Raw genomic sequence first — 27,423 nt, forward strand, 5'->3', positions numbered from 1 at the left:
GCAGTAGCCTTACGCTGGATTTTGACCTACTTGAGCATTGTAGCACTTTCTTGCCCACCCCAGGTAAGACTAATGCCCACCCACACCTGGTATCCTGGTAACATCACTGATGCTGGATCACTGGTTTCTAAATCACTGCAAGCTACAGCCACAATAATAAAGAAATAACTGACCAACGGTAAAAAGTAATTAAATACTTTGTTACTGTGCTTAATTAGTTTTTTTTAAGGTTATTTGTACTATACTTGTGCATTGCTTTTTCTGAGGACTTTTTGCAGTGACTCCCTATATGAAAACAGATATTTGTCTGTATTGTACTTTTTACAAATTACTTTGCAAAAAAATAGGCTTGTTACTTTTTCCAAACTCCTTGGATGAAATCACAATGTAAAAACAATGCACACAATCTTGGGGAAATTAATAGGCCAAAAATGATTTAAATAATTGTTATTGGCTACAAGAAGGCTTTGTGATGACTACATTGTGTATTGTGTAACATGACAATCTCTTGTTCACTTTCACTCAAAATAAGTTAGCTGCGCATATTGGACAAGTTAAGTTGGACAAGTGCATTTTAGAATGAAAGGAATGTTATCATATTTGACAGAGCATATTTTCTGCAGTATATGGAATTATTAGAATTTCTACTAATAGAATATTACTACAGGGATATTTTCTCCACTTTATACTCTGTTTACTGATTATGTAGCAATATATATAAAGGACAAGTCTTGTCATCAGAGTAAAGTTTTATTGGAAAAAATATCTTATCAAATAAAATAGAAGAATAGTATACAAAACTATTAGCTAAACATCCATTTGCAATGATGGACTGTATTGGAGTGATTTTTACAACAGATTAAAAAGGACCACCCACTTACTCAAGCAAACAACAAACCAAAAAAATCTGTCTCCTAGCGGCAAAGATCGGCTTTCCTTACACCCAAACGCTGCCCTTCCCCTCCCTCTCCGAGGCCTCCGGCATGCCACAGCAGCCGGCCACTCCGGCCTCCCTGCTGCGAGCGGGGGGCAGGTTCTTATACACGGCCCTGCTGTAGGGAATGAAGCACAGGCCCAGTTGGAGGTGGCGAGCCAGGCGACAGAAGGCCGCCAGCGCCAAGACCAGCAGAGGTGTGAGCAGCAGAAAGCCGATGACCAGCAGCGCTACGCAGCCCGCATCATCCAACAGGTCTGAACAGTACACCGAGGTACCATGGGGCTGCACCTGAAGTAGTCAAATGCACAAGTACACCTTTAGATTCCATTTTTCATCAGTTCTTATCATAGGTAACACTCAACATTTTATAGGGCACTCATTTTTGAAACGTAACCCATGACAATTTTTATTTACCGTGATGGGTGAAAACTGCACAATTTTCAGGTCTACACATCATAAATACTCTCACTGGACACTTCATTAGGAATGTCTGCATATTCACAGTTTGGCATTTGCAAATTCACTTTTTTTGTCATTGTTGTTTTTTTTCTCAGTCCAAAGCAATAAAAGTATTACTTTGGGGTCATTTTGTGGCATTCTGGTGCCAAGGAACTGTGTTGAAGTGAATTTAGGAGCTTCATTTAAGCAAATGTCGTGCTCCTCTGCCTTCTTGAGATATATTTGTGCCAAAGAACTGTCTTGAAATGAATTGATGAGTTTCATTAAGACAAAAGCAGTTTTTTGTTGCCATTCTGTGATATCTTTCGACAATGATAAACCTATTTGGGCATTTCCACAACTCGAGGGAGGACTATCCCTATCTTCCGTGAATAGCTGGGTAAAACTGTACTGTGTCTCTAAATCTTGACTGAGCCAAAAGCACATATTTTAGATCAAAAATCAAAAATGTCACAAAAAGTGTCGGCCTTAATGTTAAATAATTGTTCTGACAAAAGTCACTATACTGTACTTCGCTGGCATGGATTGGTGGACAAAGTTGCGTACCTTGTTCTGAGCTATGGCATCATTTTACATGTTGGTATCTTATTACAGTATTAACCACAGATTTTTTTTTCCATTCATCATTTTTTCAAATAAAAATAAATATATATTTTTCATATATATCTTTCTCATCGTTTTAGTTGTTGCAGTGACTGCGCCCCTATTCACCGAGATGCATTTCCAATACTGTATTGGTGGAGATTAAATGATGAAATTGATCACTATATTTGCCTTAATTCTGTATATCGTTTTTGTATTGGCTGTAATTATATTTACGGCACATAAGAATCTGATGGTGAGAGTATTCATTTTGATATTTGGTCTGTTCTGCATTGCACAAAGTAATCAACGCAATGAGTCACAGCTGCAAAAGCTTAAAACCTAATCTCCAGGAAGTCCCAGGAAAACGTATAAAAACAGTATCAAGTCACTAAGAAAAATATACTGCACGTCACTAACCGTTTAACATGCGGGAGGCTGATGTGGTGTATCAGAGTCATTCCTAAACTGTGTGCCATGAGAAATATAGTGTAGAATATTGACTACAAATAATGTATCTTTATGCATCTATCTATGCCAGGGACGTATAGTAACAATTCAGAACAATTCAATGCTCTTGGTACTTGTGTATTCGTGCTGCTTGTGACATTTTTGCTTGGTGGTGTGTTGTGATATATTTTTTATGTAATGTATAAAATATATGCTTTGGCTCAACAAAGGTTGAGGATCACTGTTTTATAAGACCAACAGACTGACCGTGGAGTGGCAGAGGAAGCCGAATATAATCATGACGAGCGCTGGGGTGAGGATGGTGCCAAACACGATGCCGGCCAACAAGCCGTTTATTGTCGCGATGACCAGATTCTGAGCTGTGACCAGGACAGAGCAGGCCCAGCAGTCCAGAGAGCCCCTCAACTCCAGTGGGGGGTCGGGGGCGTCGCTCCCACCCGTGGAGTACGGTGGGGGCACCACCACCCCGGCCCCTCTTGAGGGGGAGCTGGGTTCAGAGTGGGGCAGCTCCGATGTCTTCTCCAATGTGCCGTTTCGTGACAAACTCATGCTTCTGGTGGAGAACTGCAGCAAAGTAAAGAAGGGATGCTGAATTTAGGAGGGAAAGTGTACAAAAGCTTAGGCGCGAGTTCAAACTTGATCATTTACAATGAGGGCCTGTGGGCCTGCAATGAACAGGCTGAACGCTCGGGCCTCTTATTTTCTGCAGGGCTACAAAATATCCCATTTGTATATGAATGTCTTGTAAATACATTTGAGCTGCAAAGAAAATGTGCCAACTTTATCATGTCAAATTTAGGGGGAACTCCTAATCTAATCACAGTATGAGACGATACTGTATAAGGGCTCTTTACCGTATCCATTATTTCATGTGCCGTGCTTTTCACTTCTTTTGCGCTCAATTTAAAGTGCAGTATTTATTTGGATGAGCTGACTTTGTGTAGTGAAAATAGTGGTAGAGATGGTGTGGGAAGGCATCGCAGCCAACTCCAGTTTGAAGTGCAAGGAAATGGGCTCTGCCGACCCCACCTCCACACTGCAGGATAACCGAGAACAATGAGTCCGAGCAGGAGCTGAAAAATTCCTCTAATCACTAATCAGTCCGAACAATGTTATTGCGTTGATGACTGCTTTGTGTTTTTTTTTTTTGTTTGTTTTTTTACACACCTTGTATTTCCATCTTGTTCAACAAGCCCTGGGAAATACATTACCGTGTGCCCACATGTGAACAGTTGAGATGCAATGGGAACATGAGGCTGTTTACTATTAATGTTCATTGTACAAACAAAATTAGACTCGAAACCCGTTGGAAAGGTTTTCCAAAAGATAAACATATTTTCCCTTTGAAATACAGTACATGCTGTTCCATTTCAAAGGTTTAGTTTACAAGTGTTATCTTCTATTCAGTTCTACTCACTGTGGGATTCAACCCGACGATGTGTCCTCCTGCAGTTTGATGCCACAGAAACTCAAGGGACTTCTGAAGTTCTAGAGGTGCCAAGTCAGGGATGAAGAGAATTTCAAGAATTTCCTCCTGATGAATGTCTTGTGTAGAATTCCAGTTGCAGCGGTTGGTGGTATCCGTGGAGAGATCAAAAATGTTCTTTTTGTTGCCGTTGTAAAGCGCCGACTTTATCTTCTTGGTGTGGCAACTCTGAAGGCGTCTTCCCCTCAGACCTCACAGAGAAAAGGAACTGTGTCGACTTGCGGAGAAATCTGCTTTCCCACTGACTTCGACGCTTCCTTCCCTGGCATTCTGTTTCCTCAGTCTGACTCCAGCTAAGATATGATTGAGCGTGTGCGTGCGTGTGCGCGTGTGTGCGTATCCTGAGCACAAGAAGCCTACTGGGCTAGCGTCTGGGCAGTGGAGGCTTTCTGTGATAACACCAGAGCCCAGATGTGAATCCAGGGGGAGGGAGAAGTGTTTATTTGGACTGATTAGAGAAATCAGGGTATGCTGCCCCACGCACATCATTTGACACTTCTTTCACCTTTGTTTTTTGGGACAAATAGCAGCTGAACGTCTTTTATAATGGTTGTCGTTGAAGCCGAGCTTTTTGAAGGTGCGATCTAATCCGTCCAACTTCCCACAGAAGCCTGAGGTGTAAAACAAAAGGGCATGAAGAGCCGGTTTGTTTCCCAGCAGCAGGAATGGCAAAGCGCTGACCGTTGACCCCTTTGATGAAAAACAGATCTGAGGGTAAGGAAATGAGCTTGGGGGTAGAGCTAGACTCATTTGGTGGAGAAAAAGGCCACTACATGCCTGATAAGAAGCCATTGGGGGTTCAGTTCAAAGGAGGGAATCAGGATTATGATAGCAAATCTCATTTTTGGGCATTATCGTTTATTTATTTACATGTTCACAGGGCCGATACACTGTACATACTGTGCAGTGTTTACTTTGGAGAGAAGATGGGCCTTTTAACAGTTTGAAAAATTGTAGACGGACAACCTGAGGCAATGTTGGTCTTAAAAAATAAGAAAGAAAAAAAAAAAACCCCAATGTGGACACACGCTATGGATGCTTTTGAAATTAACAATGACTGAGTTGTTTGCGTGCGCATGTGTATGTGTCAGTGCCCCTGTCAGGGCTGTGCTCGGGCAGGCTTGTTAGAGGAAAAAACATTTTTCCTGTCCTTGGAACCAGGATATCCCTTGCTGCATCCGCAGCCAGTCCAGATGTGCAGTTTAAGCCATTTTGTTTTCTTCAAGCCCCAGGATGGACGTAAATGTTAAGAATAGAAAAAAATGAAGTTAACAATAGATGAAAGGATACTGAGTGCGTGTGTGTGGTGACAATATATGAACTCATAGTGGAAAAAAAACATACATTTATCATTTGTGTGTGTGGTTACCAGTGATCCCAGTAACACACTTTGGATAACACGTTTCTCAAATATATACCGTTTTTTAGATTACTGACTAATCCATTAATTGCGTTATTTTTTTTATCAGTGAAGTAATTTGACTAATTTAAAAAAAACGTAAAAATCAAATTAATTTATGAAAATTAAATACAAATTTCATGCATGTACATGGAACAAAACTAATAATTAACAAATAATAAAAATACAGAAGGAGAACCCATTCCTTGATCTTCTTAACCTCACGTGTGCACGCGAAGAACAGGCAAAGTCACACAGAAATGCCAGAGCTGAGATTAGAACCCAGAATCTCAGAATTGCAAGGCAGGCATGCTAAAAACTATCCCTCTGTCATGCCATTATTGTTATGCACATTATCTGTACAAAAAAACGTTATGCTTGTTTGAATTCAGCATGGCTGCTAAGTGCATGTGTGCATCTATGGAGGTGGATGGGTTAGCTCGGCAAAGGAGAGGTGCTCACCAACATACATTTCTGACCAATATTTGATGGACGTTTACCTTTTGTGTACATAGAAAAAAATCTTCTGTGTGTTCTACTGTAAGAAAATATAACTCACACATTGATTACATTGTTGAATAATTTATCAAAACATTTTATTGTCTTGAACAACAATACAATATGTCACAGAAATATCACAGAGGGATTTAAGACAGGTCTGGCTCAGGTTTTCTTCTACATATCCTATTTTAAACTATAAGTGCAGCAGAAATCGAACATCATGGGAGACCGAGAGGAAAAACAATATTAAATCAGTCAAATAATAAACCAGAATGAAGAGAAGACACACACACACACACCCACACACACAGAAAACAAAACCTTGGCCATTAAAAGTCACATCCCTATAAGTCTCTGCAAAATGTGTCAAGAGTTACAACTACAGCTACTAATGCTCATAAAGTCACCAATATAGCCACACAAGATTATGAAATTCACACGATTGAAAAAGTAAAAAAAAAAAAAAAACTAAACAAAAAAATAGCATTTATGAGTTAAATACAGTACAAAGATTTGATTTTAATTACAGTAAACTGTGTTGAAATGTTTCTAAGCACCAGCAGGTTGGCTTGAGTTGTAGCACTGCTTATTCATCATCGTGTCTTGACTGGAATGGGGCACAGAGGCAAAGAGGGGTCTAGCACCAAGGGGATTACACTGGCCCCTCAATGCACTTCCTCTATCCAAGTCAACACCATACTACATCTTGAAAATACCTTGTAGCCCCATGAATGAGTACCATTTTGATATGCAATAAATATGTAGATGTACAGTATAAATAATGTCACAATTTACACATTTCTCTACAATCCCCCACAAAACAAACCAGTGAACAAAAAGAGGTATAAAAGTAGGAAGAAATTCCCAGTGCAGTAATTAAAACGTGAGTGAATTAGGATAGTTCAAGATTGTTGCATTTTTTCCCTCCCCAAACAGCAAAAACAAGAGACAGAGGCTGACAAATTTGACCATTTACAAAGAGAACTATTTAAGTCAAGTAAACTAGAAAACAGATATATTATGTACATGATATGGTGTGCATAGAGGAATAATAGCAGGGGATAGATATTTGAATTTGGATGTTATAACTTACCCAAATTATTATCCTGATAAAAGAATAAAACCTTTAGCAATTTAAATATGTACTTTTATTTAGAACGGATTACATTATAACATTGGAAAAGAGCCAACAATTGTAACTGGTAAACAGTGGTGAAAAATTGTGGACCTTTGACAAAAGTCTGCGATATTCCAAATTGGAGATTTTCCGTATAATTTAGAGGGAATTAACAGCAGTAGAAATTTGCTTAACTATTATATTACTCGGAAATTAACTGTTGGTTTGGTTCCGTTTTAAAATTGCAACCAGTTAACCATAGACCAAGTTAAGTGGTCTGTTATACATAAAATGAGGAAAAAAAAGTATAAAACTAGAGTATTGATTGACAATTGTGATCAACAGATCAGAAAATGTAGTTTCTGGAAACACAATGGCACTTAAAGAATTTATGATGAGACAATATTCACCTTACTCCTTGTTACATATCTAGTGATATTTGCTGGTATAATTAGTGGATATGTATACAAGAGAAGCATACATCAAGTTCTGTACTCTTTCTCATTCTTGTCTCAGAGTGTAATGTTCACTCCAAAAAAAAACAAAAAAAAAAAAGGTGATTCCTGCTGTACTTCATCTATGCACTCCATCTTGTATCCCATAAAGTCATTCACAATGTACAATTATTTATGTTCATGTCATCTAAAAACAAAAACCAAGCAACAAAAAGAGGTATAAAATTGGGATTGTGTTCCCGTAGCAAACAAAATAGAAATTCCACACCACATTTGCTGCATCAGGTGCATCATAGACTATATTGACCGTTTGATCCCCAACTAACAACAAAGCCATATTAGTTCTCTAACAAACCTGTATCTTAGAGAAATAATTTCTTTTTTGTGTTTTTTTTTTTTTCAGTTAAACAAAATCATATTCGCAAAGATTTACACCCCAATTACAACTTCTCATAATACAGTTCACAAGGCCAATGTGGTGTACTTCCAGGCTGGTAGAATTATTATTTTTTTTTTTTCAACTGATCGCATAATAATAAATAATAGTGGAGTATAGCACCTCAGAGAGTTTACAGGCAGGTGAAACGTGTTAAAGTTTACCTGAAGATCAACACAAACTGGGATCAATATCAATATGACGCAAATGTGACAATCAGCTACCTCTCCTGTGTGAAGCGGTTTCCCCTGCTGGTACAGTAGAATCACAGCAAATTCATGGACATATAGAATAACTAGATAGGTGTAAAAAACGGAATTTGCATAAAAGTACCTGAATTGATACAGAAAATTGGCTACTTGACGCATTTGAATCACAGCAGAGTCCGTTGAATGTATATAACCTGATTTTCACTGTAAGCAGCGCTCACTTTTTTTTTTTTTTTTTTTCCTTCCATGACAATTACCATTCTAGTCATTCTATTTCAATGCACGAGTCCAATCAGCAGCTGGTATGGGGAAGACAGTGAGCTGTACTTGGATTGGCTGTGTAGCTATACCTTATTGTGTGATGTAAACAACAGAGTAAACGTTGATTGGCTGATTCACAACGTGCTTGCAGGAATAGATTGCCTTCAAGGCAACATTTGTGCTGCCCTTAGTTTTGGTTATGGCTGAAAGACGCCATGGCGGCATCCTCATTTTGATGAGGGTGATGGAGCCTGAAGGGATAAGAAAAACAAGCTCAGGTTCAGCAACACAACATATTCCACTGATCATGTCAAACCACAAGTCACTTCACATTCAATAACATGGGTTGCGGTTCATTGCTTGAAGGAACCTCAGGGCCAAGGGTGACAGGTGGAATATTTAGTCAGATTGACCATGGGTGCCCAATAACAAAAAACAATAATGATGTAGTCAAATAAGAAAAAGTAAGAAGATAAAAGAAGGTAACAAAATAGTTCAAATCAGCCTAGTGCGATGTAGTGCAGTTCTCTCAAAAACTACAACCACCATATTCATGTTATCAAATTAATAGCGCTCCAACGGCATCAATTCAAACTAAATATTATATATTAGTTCCCCTCCAACAAAAATGAATAAATAAAAAAACGATATTGCGAAGGACAGCATGAGTATAACCTGCCGGTCTGTTCTAAAAATAGCTCACCCGTGATGGTACAACGACTTACTAAGAATAATGTTAATATTACTTTATTTTAACTTAACATGCAAACTCCACACTGGGAGGCCGGAGCCGGGATCGAACCCACGACCTCTGAACTGTGAGGCGGACGTGCTAACCAGTCGACCACCGTGCCGCCGTTTAAAAAAACTGCTTGAGCTTAATGGGGGGGAAAAAAAATGCAGTTTTTATTTACCCAATGATTTTTTTTTTTAGCTTTAATTTTAATACCGTGAGACCACAACATTTTTGGTTACTGTAATTATATCACCAGAAGCTAATATCGGCCCATGCCTACTACTGACATGTTTTTCCAATGCTAACTTTGCCATTCATGTTTATGAAAATGGTGGGAAGCATGTCGGGCTAGTGGTTAGCATGTCATCTTCAGTACCTAATGAGAAGAAGCGGTATAGAAAATGGATGGATGGACCAGGAGCGGGGATGAAACTGACCAGTGTGAAGCTGTCATAAGTCTTCATCAACTCCTCGGTTCGATACTGTTCCAGCACCACCACTCCTGCCAACGACGGGCTCTTGGCCCGTGCGCAGTCCTCACAGTGCACCACGTAGGTCTTCTTAGCGCTGTGCTCGCTGGTCACGAACAGCATGTTGAATACCTCCACCTGCACAAATATCAAAACGCGGATGAAACACAAACGACTACACAGCAGACGACGTGAGGGGAAAATGACGAGTTGGTAAACTGACGTCACACTCATTGCAGTAGTAAGCCGGCTCATCCTTCAAACGACTCTGATAAGAGATTTTCTTTCCTGAAGCCACCAATTGTTCCCTCAATATCTGGATATGCTTGATGGACTGCAGTAGGCAGTGTCTGGCAGAGGAGGAAAAAATGTGGAGAGAATTGTAGGGAGAGAATAACAAAAGTGATTAGCACCAACAAACTTACTTAAGCATCTTGAAGGTGTCTTGGTCTGTGATTTTGATGGTGCGAGCAACATTCCAGGAAACGTGGATCATGGGAACAATTGACTTAACCTTCTTCAGCTCATTCCATTCATATCGCTCCAGGGCTAGTTGATACTGGTACGCTAAGCGACACAACAAACGACGCAACAAACACAGTGTTAAGCTTTGTGAAAGGAAACCGATTTGTTTGTTATAATTTTCTATAGCGGTTGGTTCACGTTACAGTTTAAAGGCCCCACATTCCAGGCGATGTTATTGCACCAGCCCACTGCTTGCACCCAGTGCACAGTCCCTGCATTGATCCACACCAAGTCGCCTGGCCTCTGAATGAAACGGTACACGGGGATGTTGGAGCTGTAGAGGTCTTCCAGAACTGGCCACCAGGACCCTGTGAGGTAGTCTACTCCATGCCTGAGGAAAAAGTCCAATTTAGAAAACCATTTGTCGGAACAGGTTTTCACCTGTTGAAAGCTGCACTCACTTCTCACAGAATGTGTTGATAGACTCCCAGTAGTGCTCATGGACAGCAAACCACTCACAGTCACCTGGTCCAATATTTATGTTGACTGAGCAGAAGTTGTTGTTCTCCTGGTGACCTGAGGACAAAATGCTGCATTTGAAATGTGTCATCAAATTGCTCAAAGTGGTATTAAAACAGGAAAAGTCAATTCACTCATTGACTGAGACAACAACGGCACATGATAATAAAGTTCAAATCAATTGGTGATGAATGGGGATGCTAATGCTCAATAAACATGGGAGATGCAGTCTGGCCTTTGGTATCACCATGGCAACAACAGAGAGATTTATTACGAGCCAGGATACAACTCACACTTTTGGGATGGCATTTCTTTTAAATAACTGGCTGACTTACAAGTTGGTAGTTTTACAGATCTAATTCATATTCACAAATTTCTTAGTCACAACTCGCTTGGCTATTTTGATTAACTTTTTCATAGCAGTCACTTTTGACATGGTGTACAAATTGGACAATAGTGTATACTTGGGCCCATTCTGGTTTCACCAAATAACTGCTACATAACCTATGAATGCTGTCTTTTCTGACTAAAAGAAGCAAAGGTAAAATCAATATAAATGGCCATCGCCAAAACAAAACATCTAATGGTGGGCACTTACATTTGTACAGGACAGAATGTCCTGACACTGACCTGGTGTCCGGCTGCCAGGAACTTTCATGTAGAGCTGGACAGTGTTCATGCCCAAGATTGTGTGGCCGACATGACTGAGCATGTTATTGATCGACTCAACTCTCATGAACGCTGGCAGCTTGAGCAGCTCCTGCAGCTGAGGTTTCCACCTTATAGAAATACGACCAATCGCGTGAAACAAATGTACGTGTTTTACTTACTCCAATGGCCAGAATTTGGGAACTCACCGTTTGGAGTCTGAGAGATCTATGTTGGTCCCAAATTTGATTATCTTTCCAACAGACTTCAGTTCCGAGCTGGGAAGGAATGGTAAAAACTGAGTTGAATATCTTCTTTATTTTATTTATTTATGTTTTTTCAATAAATCAGGATGCCGTCTTTTGCGCTAACCTGGGTGTGTTCGCAGCGGGGTTTTTGCTGGAGGGGAGTGCAGAATCAGCTTTAATGTCAGTCAAGGCTGGGCTGCCTTTACTGCTGGCTGATGTCACACCTGCTTTAGCAGTGGATGATGTATTTGAGGAGTCTGCTTGCTCTTCTTCCTCTTCGTTCTCACTCTCCTTCTCCTCCTATAAAACGTCTACATGAGCTTAGCTGGCAGGTTGATCAGCGGCAACAAGTCTGTCCATCATTGCATTCCACTTGACTTCACAACCTCAGGGTGTAAGGCATATATTCCTATTTTCATACTTCATTTATTTTATGGCTGGTGATGAATTTATAGACTCTTCCCTCGATGATGCCAAAGCAAGAATACTTCAAATTTCACTCAAGACCCCATAATAACGTTGCACTAGAATGCTCAGGTTGCATTTGTACAACTAGACACAAAAATCCCAAGCTAAACATTGCGTGCTTGATGGGCGCACGTGTGGGTGCCCCGAGGAAAAATGCCTACCTGCAGGCTCTCCTGGAAACTGGAGGCCTGGTACTGAGCATATTTGGCAATGGTGGTATGTGAGCGGCTGCTCTCACAGGGCCACGTTTGAGTTGAGCCACGGGAATCCCAGTTTTCATCAGCAGGCTGCTGGACCTGAGTCCTCACCTCCACAGCATGCTCTGCATTGGCCTCCACCAGAGATTTGGTGGAAAACAAGCCAAGGTCTCACATAAAAAAAACAAACAAAAAAAAAACAACATTTATATCGGATGTTTCTTGATCAGATTTTACTTGAGATGAGACTAGGAGTGGGCGATATATATCATCATCGATATCGTCAATGTTGCTTTCCCGATGTGCAGTTTTACATTATGGCGTATTTATACGAAAAGAAAAGACGAACGAGTCCAATGATGCGTGCAATGAAGGAGAACGTGAACATTTATTTCGGTAACTGTCTGTCAAAAGATTGCGGCTGAATTTGTTGTCACTACAAACATACTATATCCGAAGATGAGGTAGAACAACTTTTAAGGGTTACATTAAATTTAGTCACATAATATTGTTGTACAATGATTTGCAGACGTATGCCTCAATTTAGAACATCCATAATTGTTCTGTGACGCAAGTGCAGATTTACATTTTTTTTTTTGTAGAGTATTGTCAAATTATCGTTATTGAGTTTTTTTGAAAAAATATTGAGATATTTTGGGTTTTTTTTAGCTCATATCGCCCACCCCTGTAGATGAGACCAGTGAAAACCTTGTGCTATTCAATGTTAATTTGTGGGAGCTTGACATTTTCAGGCTTTCAGGCTAAAGGCCAAGGTAAAAGAAGAATATAAGTAAGTGTAAAATGAATTCTGCGTGAATAATCTAGTTCAGGGGTCCCCACCATGTTGCTCACGAGGCAGCTTACCAGTGATGGGACATTGTGATTTTTAATTGAAAATGTAAACACTGGTAGAGATTTAGAAAAATAGAGCTGCATATTGATATTTATCCGCTTCCTAATTATTGTGACAAATCATAAATATGATCAGCGTCTTCACATAAAGAGTATCATTAATTATAAAAGAAACACAATAAGGTAATTTTAGCAGTACCAGTCAAGTATGTATCACTTTCAAAAAGATTGGTGGCTGATTTAAATCTTTACATTTCCCAAAATGGCGACAAGATTTCTAAAACACAGTCCTTTTTGGAATAATCTTAATTTTCTCTTCAATTTGTAAAATTCTCAATGAGTGTAACCGCATTGACAAATTGTGTTTGTAAATTCTGATGGTAAGAACGATCCATATATGCCAGCTGGACACTTTACATGAATAAAGAAAAGTAGAAGCTCACTTGTTGAAAAATATACAAAACACATACAGTATTTCAAGTAAATATCATGCCTGGGTAAACTTCCATGAGATGACGAAATGTAAATGGGATACACAAATATTGGCCCACTGCATGTATTGCATTGTAAGCTTGCCCGATTCACACACTAATGACAAAGAATAAAGAGCAATTATTGGTTCAGTAGCCTCAGAATTTGCATTGTGTATAAACTCACTGAGGCGGAGAGAGCCAGCAAGGCCTCTGATGACAGTAACCGCATTTTTGGGATCGGTGCAGAACTGAAGGAGGACTGGTGAGAAGGCGTCCCTCCTGCTCTCCAACTGTAAACAACAACAGAGATATTGAACTACGGATACTGTCCAATTGATGTGCGGTATTCAGCGGTTCTAATGTGAATGTTATGACAAAGCCAAATCCAAAATTTTGCCTTTACCAAGATCCTAATACTCAATATTCATTTAATATTGTTATCATTGTCGACAGTGTAGTGGTGTATTATGTTGCAAATATCTTTTGACTTGTGGTTTATTCAGTTAACCAAATTATTCCGTATTTTTGTGTTTTTCATCATTCGAATGGACTGATGACCAAAATAAGGAACACATACTTTACTTTCATGACAGTACTCTCAACGCTATTATCGAGGTCTATCACATGAATAAAACGTGATGTTCTCTACTTGCGTGGACTCACGTAGATGCTTGGCGTGGGAGGGTTGAGCTTTTCTCGAGGTATCGGAATCTGGGCGGAGAGCGTCGGTTTCACAGAAAGGGAAGGGAGCAGGTAGGACTCCTTGAATTTCTCCTTTACCTTTGCCCCCCTGTGATAAAAGGAGAAAGCAAAGAGTGCCTTCAACTATTCTTTCAGATCAAACAAACACTCCTTCTATTTGGGTGAATGCTTACTTGCAAGCTCCCACCACTTCAGCGGCTGTGTTTAGGATACTGATCTGACAAAGTGGAATTTTTTGCTCTTCTGCTGTGTTGATCGCGTGCGTGCCATCAATCTTCATCTTCACCAAGAGGACCTTCAGCTCCTTGGTAAAGCCCATGGCCAACATTTTGAGCTTGAGTGGGTCAACAGAAGCTGGCGCGCAAACAGGTTTACTCGCCGGTGTGCCGGTGCACAACTTGGATGCGCTGAGAGTTGCCAACAAGCTTGAGCTTTTAGTATCAGAGGTTCCAGTTTCTGATGATACAGCAGTTGCAAGCACACTGACATCATGAATCTTTGTTATGATGTTTGCTTTAGCTTTTTCATGTTTCACTCTCTTTTTCGGCACGTCTTTGCTGGGAGGGGATTTGTGTTTGCTACGTCTGTGTTGATATTTGGGGCTGACAGTGCTTTTCTCTTTCTTGATCTTAACTTTGACCTGGACCCGGTGATCTCTCTCCTCACTCTTGAGCCTCTTGTCTTTGCTGGAGACAAGGAGGTGGTTCAAAGAGGTGGTGTGGGTGGTGGTCAGTCTCAGCTCTGCACTGAGCGAGTGGTCCAAAAGAGAGACGGCTTTTTCGGTTTGGATGTCTTCATCCTTAGCCTCTCGCCTCGCTTTAATATCAACATCAGGCTCCTCTGTTTTGCCGGCGGCGGTGTCTGTGATGGGCTCACGCGGAACTGTCTCACTGCGCTTTTCTGAATGGGAATCAGACTGATGATTCGTTTCTGAGGATGATGCTGGATGTGACTTGAGGGCAGAATTGTGTTGCCGGTGACAGTTAATATCTGGTCCCAGAGCAAGAGAGGAAGCAAACTTAACCCCATTAGCAGTCAAAGGAGGAGAACCCCCAAATGGACCTCCTCGACATGCGGTCCTCTGGCCACTGAGAAAAGTGGCCAGGCTCTTGAAGACATCATCCAGACCTGCTTTGTGGTGAAGCTCATGATGCAGAGAGCTGTGTTTTTCCGGAATGTCTTTCTTCTCATCTTCAAGAAAATGATTCGTTGTACTCGATGGATCATGGGGTTCTGCCGGTTTACTTTCTACAGACTCCTTAAACACATCCTCAATGTTCTCGTCTTCTGAGGGCGGAGGAGAAAAACACTGAGTGGGGCTGGGCTGGAGGACGGGTCTGCTGATCATTCCCTTTTCCATCTCGTCTTCATCCTCTCCCACATCTGATACGGGCGAGCCCTGCCAGCTGAGTACAGGGGGAGTGTTAGCAAGGTTGTCTCCCACTTCTCCATTTCCAATCACACCCACAGGCTGGAGATCCGGGGCATGGAGAAGCCCTCCTTGGCCTTTGCCGTGGCCTGACCGCTCAACGTTCACAGAACGTGCCGCACTGAGAGGTTCTAAGGCTTCATACAAAAGGGAAGGCAGTGTATATTTAGGTTTTGCTTTTGGTCCCTCTTCTGATTGAGATGAGGCTGTTGTCGGGCTGGACTTGTTTCCTGTGGGGAGTGAGTGTCCGTGCTTATTTTGAGGTTTAGGTTGTGGAGAAGTACCCTCGGGAGGAAAAGACGGACCAGTGGAACAACGCTCCTCTACTGGAGAGTTAGAAACTAGAGAGGAGCCATATGTTCCCTTCTCTGTGTTCTTGGCTTTCAGGGTTATTTTCTTTTCTTTCCTTGCTGCCTTATCCCTTTTCTTTTTTTTCTCACCTAATTGTCGTTCTTTTTTCTTCCGCTTCTTTCTGTCCTCAGCCTTTTTGTTTGCCTTTGCGACATCATCCCTTCTCTCTCTTTTCAACAGTTTATCATTTTGTATGCATCCATCAGTTCGTCGTGTTTCGGACTTCTTTTCCGGCTTGTTTATTCTTGAGCTGCCGTGGTGAGACAAGCAGAGACGCTGCGAGGTCTTTTTGTATTTGACATCTGAAAACCTGGATTTTGGACCAGCTGGAGATGTGTGAGGTGGGATGGAGGTTGAACAGTACCGTGCTGTGGGGCTTCCCTGGACTTTTGGTTGCCCACTGAGGCCAGGGCTACATTGTTGACTGCTGTTGCCTGCTTTGTGTAATGGAGGGCTAACACGTGGACTGTGAGCAGAATCTTTCGAATGTAGGGAGGAATAGTTGGGAGACTTTTCTGCAGGAGGGCTGAAGGTGGCTGGCTCTCTTGAAATGCCTCTTACGTTACGCTTCATTTCCTGTAGAGTAAATACAAGTATGTCTTTAGCAATTCAATACAGACACATTAAACAGACTTAAGTATTTGGACATTCGGTCATTACTACTTCAGGTGAAAACGGATAACATAGAACAAGTTTCTCCTTTGCAGCTCTAACAACTTCTTGTATGGGAAGTCCTTCAAAAAGAATGTGTTTGTGGGATTTTTTTGTCCATTATTATTTTCAAGGTCAGAGGTTAATCATCATTTCAGAAATTCTGGTTTGCAATCCCTATTCTAGTTACCGCAGGTGTTAAGGTCAAGGATCTGTTTGGGTTACAAGATATTCAATAGAAAACACACAGAAAACCTCAAACAAGTGTACAGTGGATGGTAAAAACAAACATTTACAAATAGTATTATAATTCAAATGAACCATTCCGTACTGTGCTTTGCTTGCGGAGATGATTCCTTGAGTCCTCCTCTTCTTCCTCAAGGCGGTGTGTCAGAGTTTTGTGCTGTTCAGCTCTGAGATGGCGAGTGTGCCGCTGTTGGTGGTAATGAGGATTTTGGTGGCTGTAAGGCACACGGGTGTGGTCTGCTGGTGAAGACATTTTTCGATAACTGTTTCCAAGATGTGAAGCCCTGCTGCTGCAACCCTGGTTTTGGACTGTTAGGTCACTGTTGCAAAAGCTATGTCCTCCAGCGCGTGATTTTGAGGTCTCCTGTATGAAAAATACAGGGAATCAGAAATGGCGTACAATTTTAAATAAGTAAGCGAGTATACCTGTTGCTGTGTTGTTGAGGTCCTGTGGTCAGAGGGGTGGCTAGGACCTGCCCGTTCATGCGGAGGCTTCCAGTCATCTTGTTTACAACGATGTTGGCGAGGTGGCGATGCTGGATGGGCAATTAAATGCCTCGATCCAGGATGAGATGACTGAACAGAGTAACACAGGTTCAATTCTTTCAGATGACCGCGCCAGAAACAGGTGGACAGTAAGAGTCCATCTTTGCCGAAAAGAACGAACTAGGATCCCAACCACGAGGCAGTGGGAAAGTGCGCGAGATAGAGAAAACAATGACATGTCAATTACACATAGCGTATTCGATTATTATTGTCTTATGATTTCCGTGTGAGGGAAAGTAAGTTCTGTGACTTTCAGAAATAGAATATCACATTTAAGAGGGTTTAAGAGGGCTAAATGACCCAGGTGCAGTATGATCTTAAGGTGTAAGAAAGAAAGGTACAATTAAAATGAAAAGACTTCTTAGCTGATGGTGTACAATGCATGGTTACCTACCAGTGGGTGGTACTACAGCACACACTTTCTACCTCACATAAGAACATAAGACGTACTCCAAGCTTCCACATAATTGCCTCTCATTCAACATTCTCACTTGAACATCATGAGCCATTTGGGATTATTGCTCAGGGGCAAAGGCTTCAGGATCTACCCACCAAGATAGTGATTGGTGAATACCATACCTGCTCGGGACCCGAGTCCCGGCTCCTCTTGGCTGGACACTCATCCCTTGTTGATGTCGGGTGCTGTGGATGTGGACTATGCTGGTGCATTTGGTCTTGGTGCTGGTGAGAGGCTGGCCGTTTCCAAGGCCCGGGTCTGTCATTAATCATTCGAGCAGGGAAGGTCCTGCGATAGTCTGAGGGAGCCCATCTCTCTGGGGGGGGCTGGTGCTCTCTGTTGTTACGGTGCAGACGAGGACTCCCATGCTAGAGCCAAGATGAGAAACATCACAGTCTTTCACCAAAATGTTAAGTGAACTAACAACATTTACTCCTTTGAAAAGATACTTTATTCACAGTCCCCTTCTCAAGGCCTCACCAAAGAGTTGCTGACATGGCTGTCCCAGTTTGTGTGGCGTTGTCCTGGTCTTGTTAGATAACCATTGTTGGTGCCAGCTCGGTTGTGGAATGAGCGCACAGAGTTGTGATGCCAGTTCTGGCCTTCAAATGGCTGTTCTCTACCATCCCAAACATGTAGCCTGTGCCCCTTAGAGGAACCTTTGTCTTGGGCATAGTGAACTGTCCGTTCCCCCCTTGGCAAACAGACAAACTGATCAATAAACATCATGGTGGATTCAAGATAAGTATAATTGTAGGCCTTTTACATACAAATCACCATATTACACATTTGAATACCCGCTCACCACCAGACATTTTGCCTGCAGGGAAGCCATTTAACCTATTAAGGACGGGAACGCATAACTGCGTTTCTACCACTAAAGCTGGGAGTGCTGTTGCGTATGTCATTTCTTTTTTTAATCCAATTCTCAGTCTCTTAGCCAATGAAATGCATCAGAATATACATGTGACGGTGTCGTGAGTTGTCGGAGGACATCCGGAATTTTTTCGAGGAGTAAAGGAGGCATAGTCGATCGCGGGAGCTCTGATATAAGTCACAGCAGTGAGACAGACGACACGCTCGTGGACTTTAAAGCTGTGAAACCATCCAAACGTGATGTATGGTTAAGATATACGTATGTTCGTAGACAATGACGAATTCAACGTCTTTGTAAGAGAACACAGCATGGTATTTACCACTCGATTTTTTAAAATTAAAAATAGTGCTTCACTTGCATCTTTCGATTGAAACAGTAAAGATGAATAAGATCGGGCCTGTGTGAAAGCCACATGTCTAAGCTCTCAATTTTGGGGAATTACGTTTCTATCTGCAACAGGGGCTGAGAGATTAATTATTTTGTAGGTGCCGAAAATGTCAGGTTTTCAAGGGTGACTCCAAAGACGACTGTAGGTTTTAGAGAGATGTCTCACGAGGGGCTTCGGGCTTTAACGGATTAATAGAACTATTTCTGAAGAGGTCTTAATTCTTGATCAACTTCTGAGCTCAATCAAGTAACCACAAAAATTAAATTGAATAGTTTGTATCCCTTCACTTCTAACATGTACTATCTTGCTTTAAACAAGGTTAAAATTAGCCGTTATATGTTTCTGACTCTGGGCAAAAATTATGACTTCTTTTCAGCAATTTAGCCTTTGATATTGAGGTGACTGTCTATATCCGCCAATGCGTACGGTTGCCATTTCATATCTAAACATCTAATGTAAAATTCCAGGTGAGTGTTTGACTATATTTATTCTTTACCTGTTATATTGACGACTTGACGGTGAGATGGGATGATCGGATGGAATGCGTCCCCCATTGCATCTGTCATAGCAACATATTAACAACAAACAACTTTTACGCATTCAGGTAATAATGCCAAAGTTGCCCAGTTGGTTCAACAGATGACAAAGAAATAACAATGATGTAATCTCGTACAAAGCCCCATGTCCCATCCAGCTAATGGAGTATATCAGGTATAAACATGGTTCGGCAGACATCAGATGCCTCCATTCTTTCAAGTGTATGTACCCTTATTTTTAATGTAAAGGTTAGCAGCTCATGCTGTACTTCCTCGGTATTTACTGATATAACAGTGCATGCCGTGGGCTCATTCACTCATGTTTAAACTGCACACTCTCAACTGCAGCTGAGCTAAGTGCTTTTTCTTGAACATGCTCATCACAGTTAATCAGCCTATGTCACTGGTTGCCACTCCTCAATCGACACCACGGAGGTTGGCGTTGCACCTGCTAACTTGCCATTGCCGCTGGCATGAGAGCAAAATTGTGTCAAAAGCATTATTAACACATTTTCATATTAACCCCCATAAAAAAAAAAAAAAAAACACAAAACCGTAACAGGGTTGCTAAATCTGCATACATACAATCTTTCATGTTTTTACTCTCTGGGCCTCAGCAAATGAACTACCTGTATACCTTCCAGTTGAGATTTAAATGTCCGTTTAATGATTCAATGTCTGTGTGTATTTTCATGTTGTTGCTTACCTTTGTGTTTGGCTCCAAGGCCGACTGTTTACCGGGGCCCATTGTCCTCTGTTTGGTCCTCCATCTGGATAGGAGTGCCATGTTTTACGGCCAGAGTACAGCTCTGCCGGGTGATACATGCAGCCTGCAACAGATTGTTTTGATATAATGTCATCATGATTTGCATGATAAATGACCAGTATATAACGTAAAAAAAGCATCACTGAGATGAGCACTGGATCAAGCCACTGTTTTGTCTATTTTGTTCCACATAGTATATTGTTAGAAACATAATTTATCAATGTAAAAATTGCCTTAAGATAAGAAGGAAGCAAATGTCATTATGGTACTATATTTCATAAACATCTTGATTTGTAAATAATTCCCTCATCCTAACAAAATATACAATTTATGGTCCACGGACAGAATCATTACTCGAAGAGGATCTTCCAATTCCCTAGCATTCAATGGGCTTTTTTTATATTGCTTTCAACTATGTTGCAGTGCAGTTCTACGCAACTATAAATTGTAACCTCAATAAAATAAAAAAAACATACAGCACTGTTAAAGTTATACACCTATGACAGTGCCAATAAAACCTAAACTTTCTTGGCAAAGGGAACATTTTGGTGTAACTCACTACAGTATATGCAAATGTGCATATTGACATTTGTAACAAATAAATAGGTAATGTGTGTAGTAGTTTGATTAGAACATCCCTATAAAAGTACCATTGGCACACACAAAGTACTTCAATAAAAACAAAACACTGTGATTACCAGTCTGTCTGTGTTCAGGAGGCCCTCCACTTCACACCTGAATAGACAAGACACATGATTTCGTGATTCATGGAGAAACAGTGTTTTTTTTTAATCATTGGATATCTGCATTTTTTTTAACTTTTATTTAGGGTTGCACGTTTTGCTGCACTTACAGGCACGCATGCCTTTGCAGTCAACAACAAGCAAACTAGATATAGAGTTTTGTTTCACACCAAAAGACCAACTAATTTATAATTATTATAATGATCTCAAAGCTACACCTGCCACCTTCCAAAAAGGATGGCCATCAAACCATCTCTCAGCAGCCTCTAGCTTAGCAAATCCATTCTTGCTTTCATTCAAATAGCGCACAAATGAACTCAATAACTTTGTTTATCAAGTAAAGCAAGGCAACTTTATTCATACAGCGCATGTCATACACAAGGAACCTCAATGTGCTTCACATAATTAAGATCAAGATGAATTAATCAAGACTTCAAAGCAAGAGCTAAAGACATTTAAAAGCAACGTAACGACATAAAAAGTAGCTTAATGAACTTACTGACTTCATTACTGCTGGGAGTTTATTCCATCTGTATGCAGCATAACAGCTAAATGCTGCTTCACTATGTTTGCTTTGAACTATGGGCTTCACTAATTGACCCGCGTCTGCACACCTCAGACCTATATTCGATTAGCATTTCTTTAATGTATTCCATACCTAAACCATTCAGTGATTTATAGACCAGTAGCAGAACTTTAAAGACTATTCTACATCTGACTGGGAGCCACTATAAATAAAGCCTTTAGGACGTTAAGTCATTTATTCCCTAAGCCAAGGAGGTTTTCATTAGCATGTTTTGTTTGTGTATTGCTCCCGTCTTCATTTTTGATACATCAACCTGAAAGGGGAAACTGGGTTAAAAAAAATGTATAAAAATCATATTTAATTTTAACTATGTTTAATGAAGACCCCATCCTGATCCAGAGTGCATTTGGCAGCACTTTTAAATTTAGCATGGCAAATACGATTAAGAATGTACAATTCTAAAATCTCAATAAATCTAACTAGATAAGCATGTCATTTCTTTTTTGCATATGTAGGAGCAGTTTCCCTGTTTGGATCAAGAAGAAATTCTAGATCGGGGTGAAACATGACCGCCTTTATCAAGACAAAGCAGACTTGGGCCAGTGATTTTGCATAATGTATGTTTGAAAGTCTGGGTGTAGGTCTTTTGTTTTATTTTTTTTCTTTGTAATTAAATGAAATTGTTGCCATTATTGTCCACAAGCATCTCCGAATTTTGCTAACTGCATTCATTCATTGTCGCTGACAACATAATGATAAAAAAAAATGCTTTCATAGCCAGCTGTGCAACTTGTAGGCAATTCCTTCAGTGGTTAAGGTTTTTCCATCCACATTTGCGTATAGTGTGTTTCTAGAGTGTTTTGCAGCCACACATTCAAAGCCTCGCTGTGTATGGTGAATGAGGTAAGTGAGGAAGCTCTTGAAGAGTCAATTTCTACCCAGTTGCTACAGCAACTGAAAGCCAGACATCTTTTACTGCTTTGGCTTTAGGCCATATAAAGACTATTTCATTTAGATTTATTCTTGGAGGAGAAAGAGGGCACAACAAGACATTCAGAATTCAGCAATATATTACCGTGCACATATAATTATGACTCAGTGACATTCAGTGTACGCTTTATATACGATTGAATGCTGTATGAAATAAGACAAAAAAAAAAAAAAGCTGTGACACGCTGAGTAAACATGGCTGCTTAGTGCTAACAGTCACTATAATCCTCTCTCATTTAAAGAACATAAGCTTGCTGTAAATGAACTGTTCAGCACTTTGACAGTGCTTGAACTTGCTTTTTTGACACCGAGTGGAATTTAGTAAAAGCCCTATTAACAAATCATTGTGTGCAAGTTTAACACCCAACATGTTACATCGATGTCATTTATATGACATTCATACAATATTTCTTTGCTATACCTTCAATCAATTTAGAACGCGTAAGATCCGATACTGTAGCAGTTTAAAAGACGTCTGGCCTTAATTCATGACAACCTTTTTTCCCCCACTTGTTTTATGTGATGTTTTGGTTCCCAGATAAAGCGCTTTACCCGTGAAAGGATTTAAGGGATATTACACAGACTACAGATACCCCCATCTGTTTTGGAGCCTCACTATTGCACAGTGGAATGAATACTATCGTTACAGAAATAACAGGGGGAGTTGACCGTCAGCTCCAGTTTGACTCAACACAACAGCGTTGTGTGTGTGACCAATATTAAACCCATCTGTGCAGGGTTAACTCCATACATCTGGAATTTAGCTCTGGGGCCCAAATGATGTCACGTGCAAGGGGTTACGTTAGGAAAATGTAGACTATCCCTCAGTAGGAAATACACATCCAAAGCAGTAGTGTCAGCTTGGTGCATTGCACTGTATAACATTTTTAAATCTATAGACAGACAACATTGTCGCTCCCAAGCTACACCAACTATTTTGGACAACTCTGCCGTCAAAGCTGCCTTCCTTCTTTGCCATTGTAATGCCATGTAGAAACTTCATATTGAGCACCCTTACCTTGCAGTGAAAGATGAGTCAAAAAGAGGAGATGGGCTCTCAGTCAGTCACTCCAAAATAGCAAATACAGCAGACCGGTACAGTCTCAAGTGCCTTTAAATAGACATGCCCGCCCCTCCACTATCTGGCAAAAACACACAGAGCAGACAGAGTGAGGAAATACCATTGTCAGTTGCTGGTTTATTGTGTCAAAAAAAAAAAAAGCGTGGTGTTTCTTCTGCATGGCATGCATCCAGAATGATCTGCATTGTTCGATTTGCAGGGTTTTTTTTTTTCAAACAAATAATGAGATCAGGACAAGAGAAGGGTGGGGTGGTAAGTAGGGTGGCCCTTAAAATTAAAAGTTGGAAATTCTAAGCTCCAACCCTCTAAATTTGTTGAAATTGTTGAAAAAACTCTTCTGGGGAAGTTTTGTCTAAATCAGACAAGATTTACCCCTGCCTCAATGACCTTGAATTTTGCCCTGAAGACACCCAATGTGCGTTTTTTTGTCTAGAGGTCACTGAAACTTGAAATTTGTCTTGAAGTAACAGTTTTAACATCCATCCATCCATTATCTACACCACTTATCCACACAAGGGTCACGGGGAGTGCTGGAGCCTATCCCAGCTGTCTTCGAGCAGTAGGCGGGGGACACCCTGAATTGGTTGCCAGCCAATCGCAGGGCACACAGAGACAAACAAACATCCGCACTCACAACCACACCTAGGGGCAATTAAGAGTGCCCAATGAACCTGCCATGCATGTTTTGGGAATGTTGGAGGAAACCGGAGTACCCGGAGAAAACCCACGCAGGCATGGGGAGAACATGCAAACTCCACACAGGAAAGCCGGAGCCAGAATCGAACCCACGACCTTTGAACTGTGAGGCGGACATGCTAACCAATCGACCACCGTGCCTCCACCGTTTTGACATCAAAATATTAAATTGACTGATAAACTTTAACACTGACTGTCTGTTAAAACTGTATGTTAAACTGTTACATGGTCTTCAAAACGATTCTTTTTGGAGTCCAAAAAGGAATTCTATAGAATGTCGCAAAACAACTTGAAAGAGAAGTTGCTGCTCATCACTGGTTAGCTCCCGCCTAGCAAAAAGAAATGCCTTATCCTCCTCCATTTGTGGCAATGTTTAAAGTATTGACAGCATTTCTTAAAGACTTCTTCAGGGATTCCCTGAGCATCACCCTGCCCCTTGTTTTGTTTGACATTCCTTAACTCATTGAGAAGCTATTCTATTTTTGCCAGGGTAGTGTCTCTTCATTGCAATGGTCAATCACAATATTCGACGCATCATTCACTGCCTCCTTCACAGACTTCTTGTTTTGCTCAATACGGCAGGTCAAGAGTCCAAGTACTTCTTCAGAGTGAAGTTAAGAGCCACAAATGTCTTCAATTGAATCAAATAATTCTGCTTAGCTGCAGCCATGATTTAGAGATAACACCTCAGCCAAATGTCAAATCAAAACATCATGCGGTATAACAACATTACTACAGTGCAAAAACAAATATCAACCAAAACCCTTATATACCTGTATTGATTTGGTTTACAGTATTTGACCACAATGACAAGCTTGGTTTTGGAAAATTCCATACCTGGACAGTGGGAATGAGGAATCCAGGAGCATTTTAAACTTCAGCACTGATATGTTAATGTCCTTTTGTCAGCCATAAAATTAGATGAGGCTAAACTTCGAGATCATTGAGGCAGGGGTAAATCTTGTCAGAACTGGGAAATTTTTCACTAGAGGAGTTTTTCCAACTATTCCAACAAATTCAGGGGCTTGGAGCTGAAAAAATATCAATTTTAAAAATGTTCCCCTTTGGAAGGACCACCCTAGTGGTAAGTCTTTGAAAGATGGATAAACATCCCCTCATCCATTTCCTCCACGTGACTCTGCCTTTACTGCCTTTGCTATAACCATAACTTGATTTAGGATGGTTACTTTTCTTGACAGGATACCTGCAAACCCCCTCGATTTCTCAGCCTCTCCTTTATCCTGCACTATGTGTCCTTGTATCCCTGGCAACCAGTGATAATTTAGCCTAGAGTTGATAGTAAGGCTAGGAGGGGAGGGGAGAAGATGCGATTTCGACAGAGAGGTGGGTAATGGCACTGAGCTGATAGAGAACGATACAGTTGGTTGAAAGATTTTCTGCTGAGCTAGTTAATTGTCTTTGTTCATCCCTTCCTGAAGAAACATTTCGTGCAAGCCTCTCACAATCTGACAATGCTCGCTTGTTGCAGTGCAACACTGCATACATTGCATCTCTGAATGAGTGTGCAATGTGTGCAACTGTGCATGCAGGAAGGCGAACTGTGATCCAATACCATAAAAGGAAGGATGGGCTGCACCAGACTAGGACCGTCTCCAGTGACTTCCAGGGTTGCTAACACGAGAAGCAGACACGGAGAGAACAGATGGAGACAACGCGAGAAGCTGCAACAGTCAGCACTGACATGGAAGGAGACAGACAGCCTGCCCCAGATATCACAAACACTGTGCATGATTGTATTGCGTGTTTGACAAAAAAACAAAACATGGCAGCCAATTGGGAGAATGTACAGTAGGAGCCGAATATCAATGCCACTTCTAAAAATAACCAGCAGGCTTGCTTTCCTCTCTCTGCTGTATCCCCTTCTATAATGGCAGCCTCTCCCAGTGTATGCTCCATAAAGCACGTCTCTCTGAGGGGTACTGGAATGTACCAAGGCAAGGTCAAGAGCAAGAAGGAGGGGTGTCTTTTGCTAACAGTGCAAAAGTGTATGTATACCAGACAATGACACAGGTTAAAACGGGTTCATTGCAGGATGCACGTGCATGTGTTTGTGTGTGCACATCAGAGAGCTGGCATGCAAGGAGGCATTAGATGGATGGGATGGATGGATTGATAGGTATGCAAGAAGGCTTTTTATATATATATATATATATATATATATATATATATATATATATATATATATATATATATATATATATATATATATATATATATATATATATAGATATATATATAGATATATATATATAGAGATATATATATATATATATAGATAGATAGATATAGATAGATAGATAGATAGAGTGAACTCGTTTACACTGTGGCCTTTTACTACTACACTGCCCTACCTACAAGCAATATAGTCAACAATTGAAGTTGAACAGTTTAAAGCTGCAGTAGTTGAGCCCCAACCACCAGCTTCAAAATTCGCCAGTGCTCTTGAAAATCTTCTGCATGTGAGAATGCATTGCATGTGTGTGTTGAATGTGTATACTGCAGTGTCTCCCAGGACAAAGACAAACACACATAAAGAGACAGACTAAAAGAAACTGGTCAAATGTAAACAGGTCAATCGAATTGCACGAATGCAGATGCACTCATATGCGGACGTCGATAGCTCTACTACAATGCACAATGTAAGCTATGTCGTTCTAGAAGGCAGAGGCAAATCGAACACGATCAAGTTGCCGGTGCGCAGTCGACTTTTACCTCTTATTTGTCTTCCGTCTTTCGGTCCACACACACACCCCTCTGCACCCCTTTTCCTCCCTTTCACTCCGCACCACCTTGTCTAACCCGATCCTCTCCACCGTGCCTTTTCTCCCCCCTCAAGTCCTCTTCCTGTTTCCAATCCGCTCACCGACGCTCAGGCTCACCGAGCAACCCGATGGAGGCGGGCCAACCAGCTGCCAATCACAAGACACTAACGAATCAGAGGATAGGATGTGTGATCTAGTAGTGTGAGGGGAATCGGAGGAGGGGCATGGATGGGGCCCTTTAATTTTAGCGTGTGTATGTGTGCGTG

The 27,423-nt window shown here is 41.0% G+C and overlaps 2 protein-coding genes across 2 annotated transcripts; both read right to left on the bottom strand.

The window, feature by feature from the left end:
- Positions 1 to 743: 743 nt before the first annotated feature.
- Positions 744 to 4,125, bottom strand: tmem88a (transmembrane protein 88 a). Its single transcript, XM_086012779.1, has 3 exons — positions 3,867 to 4,125; positions 2,696 to 3,013; positions 744 to 1,225 (listed from the first exon to the last, which is right to left on the bottom strand). The coding sequence occupies exons 2-3, from the start codon at positions 2,996 to 2,998 to the stop codon at positions 938 to 940; spliced, it is 591 nt and encodes a 196-aa protein (XP_085868905.1). The 5' UTR covers positions 2,999 to 3,013; positions 3,867 to 4,125; the 3' UTR covers positions 744 to 937.
- Positions 4,126 to 5,913: 1,788 nt separating this feature from the next.
- Positions 5,914 to 27,248, bottom strand: LOC147133149 (uncharacterized). The gene is made up of 22 exons (XM_086012778.1): positions 27,108 to 27,248; positions 23,616 to 23,739; positions 21,037 to 21,073; positions 20,279 to 20,402; positions 19,533 to 19,595; positions 18,252 to 18,465; positions 17,894 to 18,139; positions 17,195 to 17,344; positions 16,854 to 17,132; positions 14,265 to 16,447; positions 14,053 to 14,179; positions 13,574 to 13,679; positions 12,029 to 12,234; positions 11,524 to 11,699; positions 11,361 to 11,429; positions 11,134 to 11,282; positions 10,446 to 10,560; positions 10,188 to 10,375; positions 9,945 to 10,086; positions 9,743 to 9,869; positions 9,487 to 9,657; positions 5,914 to 8,564 (listed from the first exon to the last, which is right to left on the bottom strand). The coding sequence occupies exons 4-22, from the start codon at positions 20,395 to 20,397 to the stop codon at positions 8,541 to 8,543; spliced, it is 4,854 nt and encodes a 1,617-aa protein (XP_085868904.1). The 5' UTR covers positions 20,398 to 20,402; positions 21,037 to 21,073; positions 23,616 to 23,739; positions 27,108 to 27,248; the 3' UTR covers positions 5,914 to 8,540.
- Positions 27,249 to 27,423: the final 175 nt, after the last annotated feature.

Source organism: Filicampus tigris, chromosome 17 (genome assembly GCF_054856515.1).
Source record: "Filicampus tigris isolate MCC_2025a chromosome 17, RoL_Ftig_1.0, whole genome shotgun sequence".
Classification (NCBI taxonomy): domain Eukaryota; kingdom Metazoa; phylum Chordata; class Actinopteri; order Syngnathiformes; family Syngnathidae; genus Filicampus; species Filicampus tigris.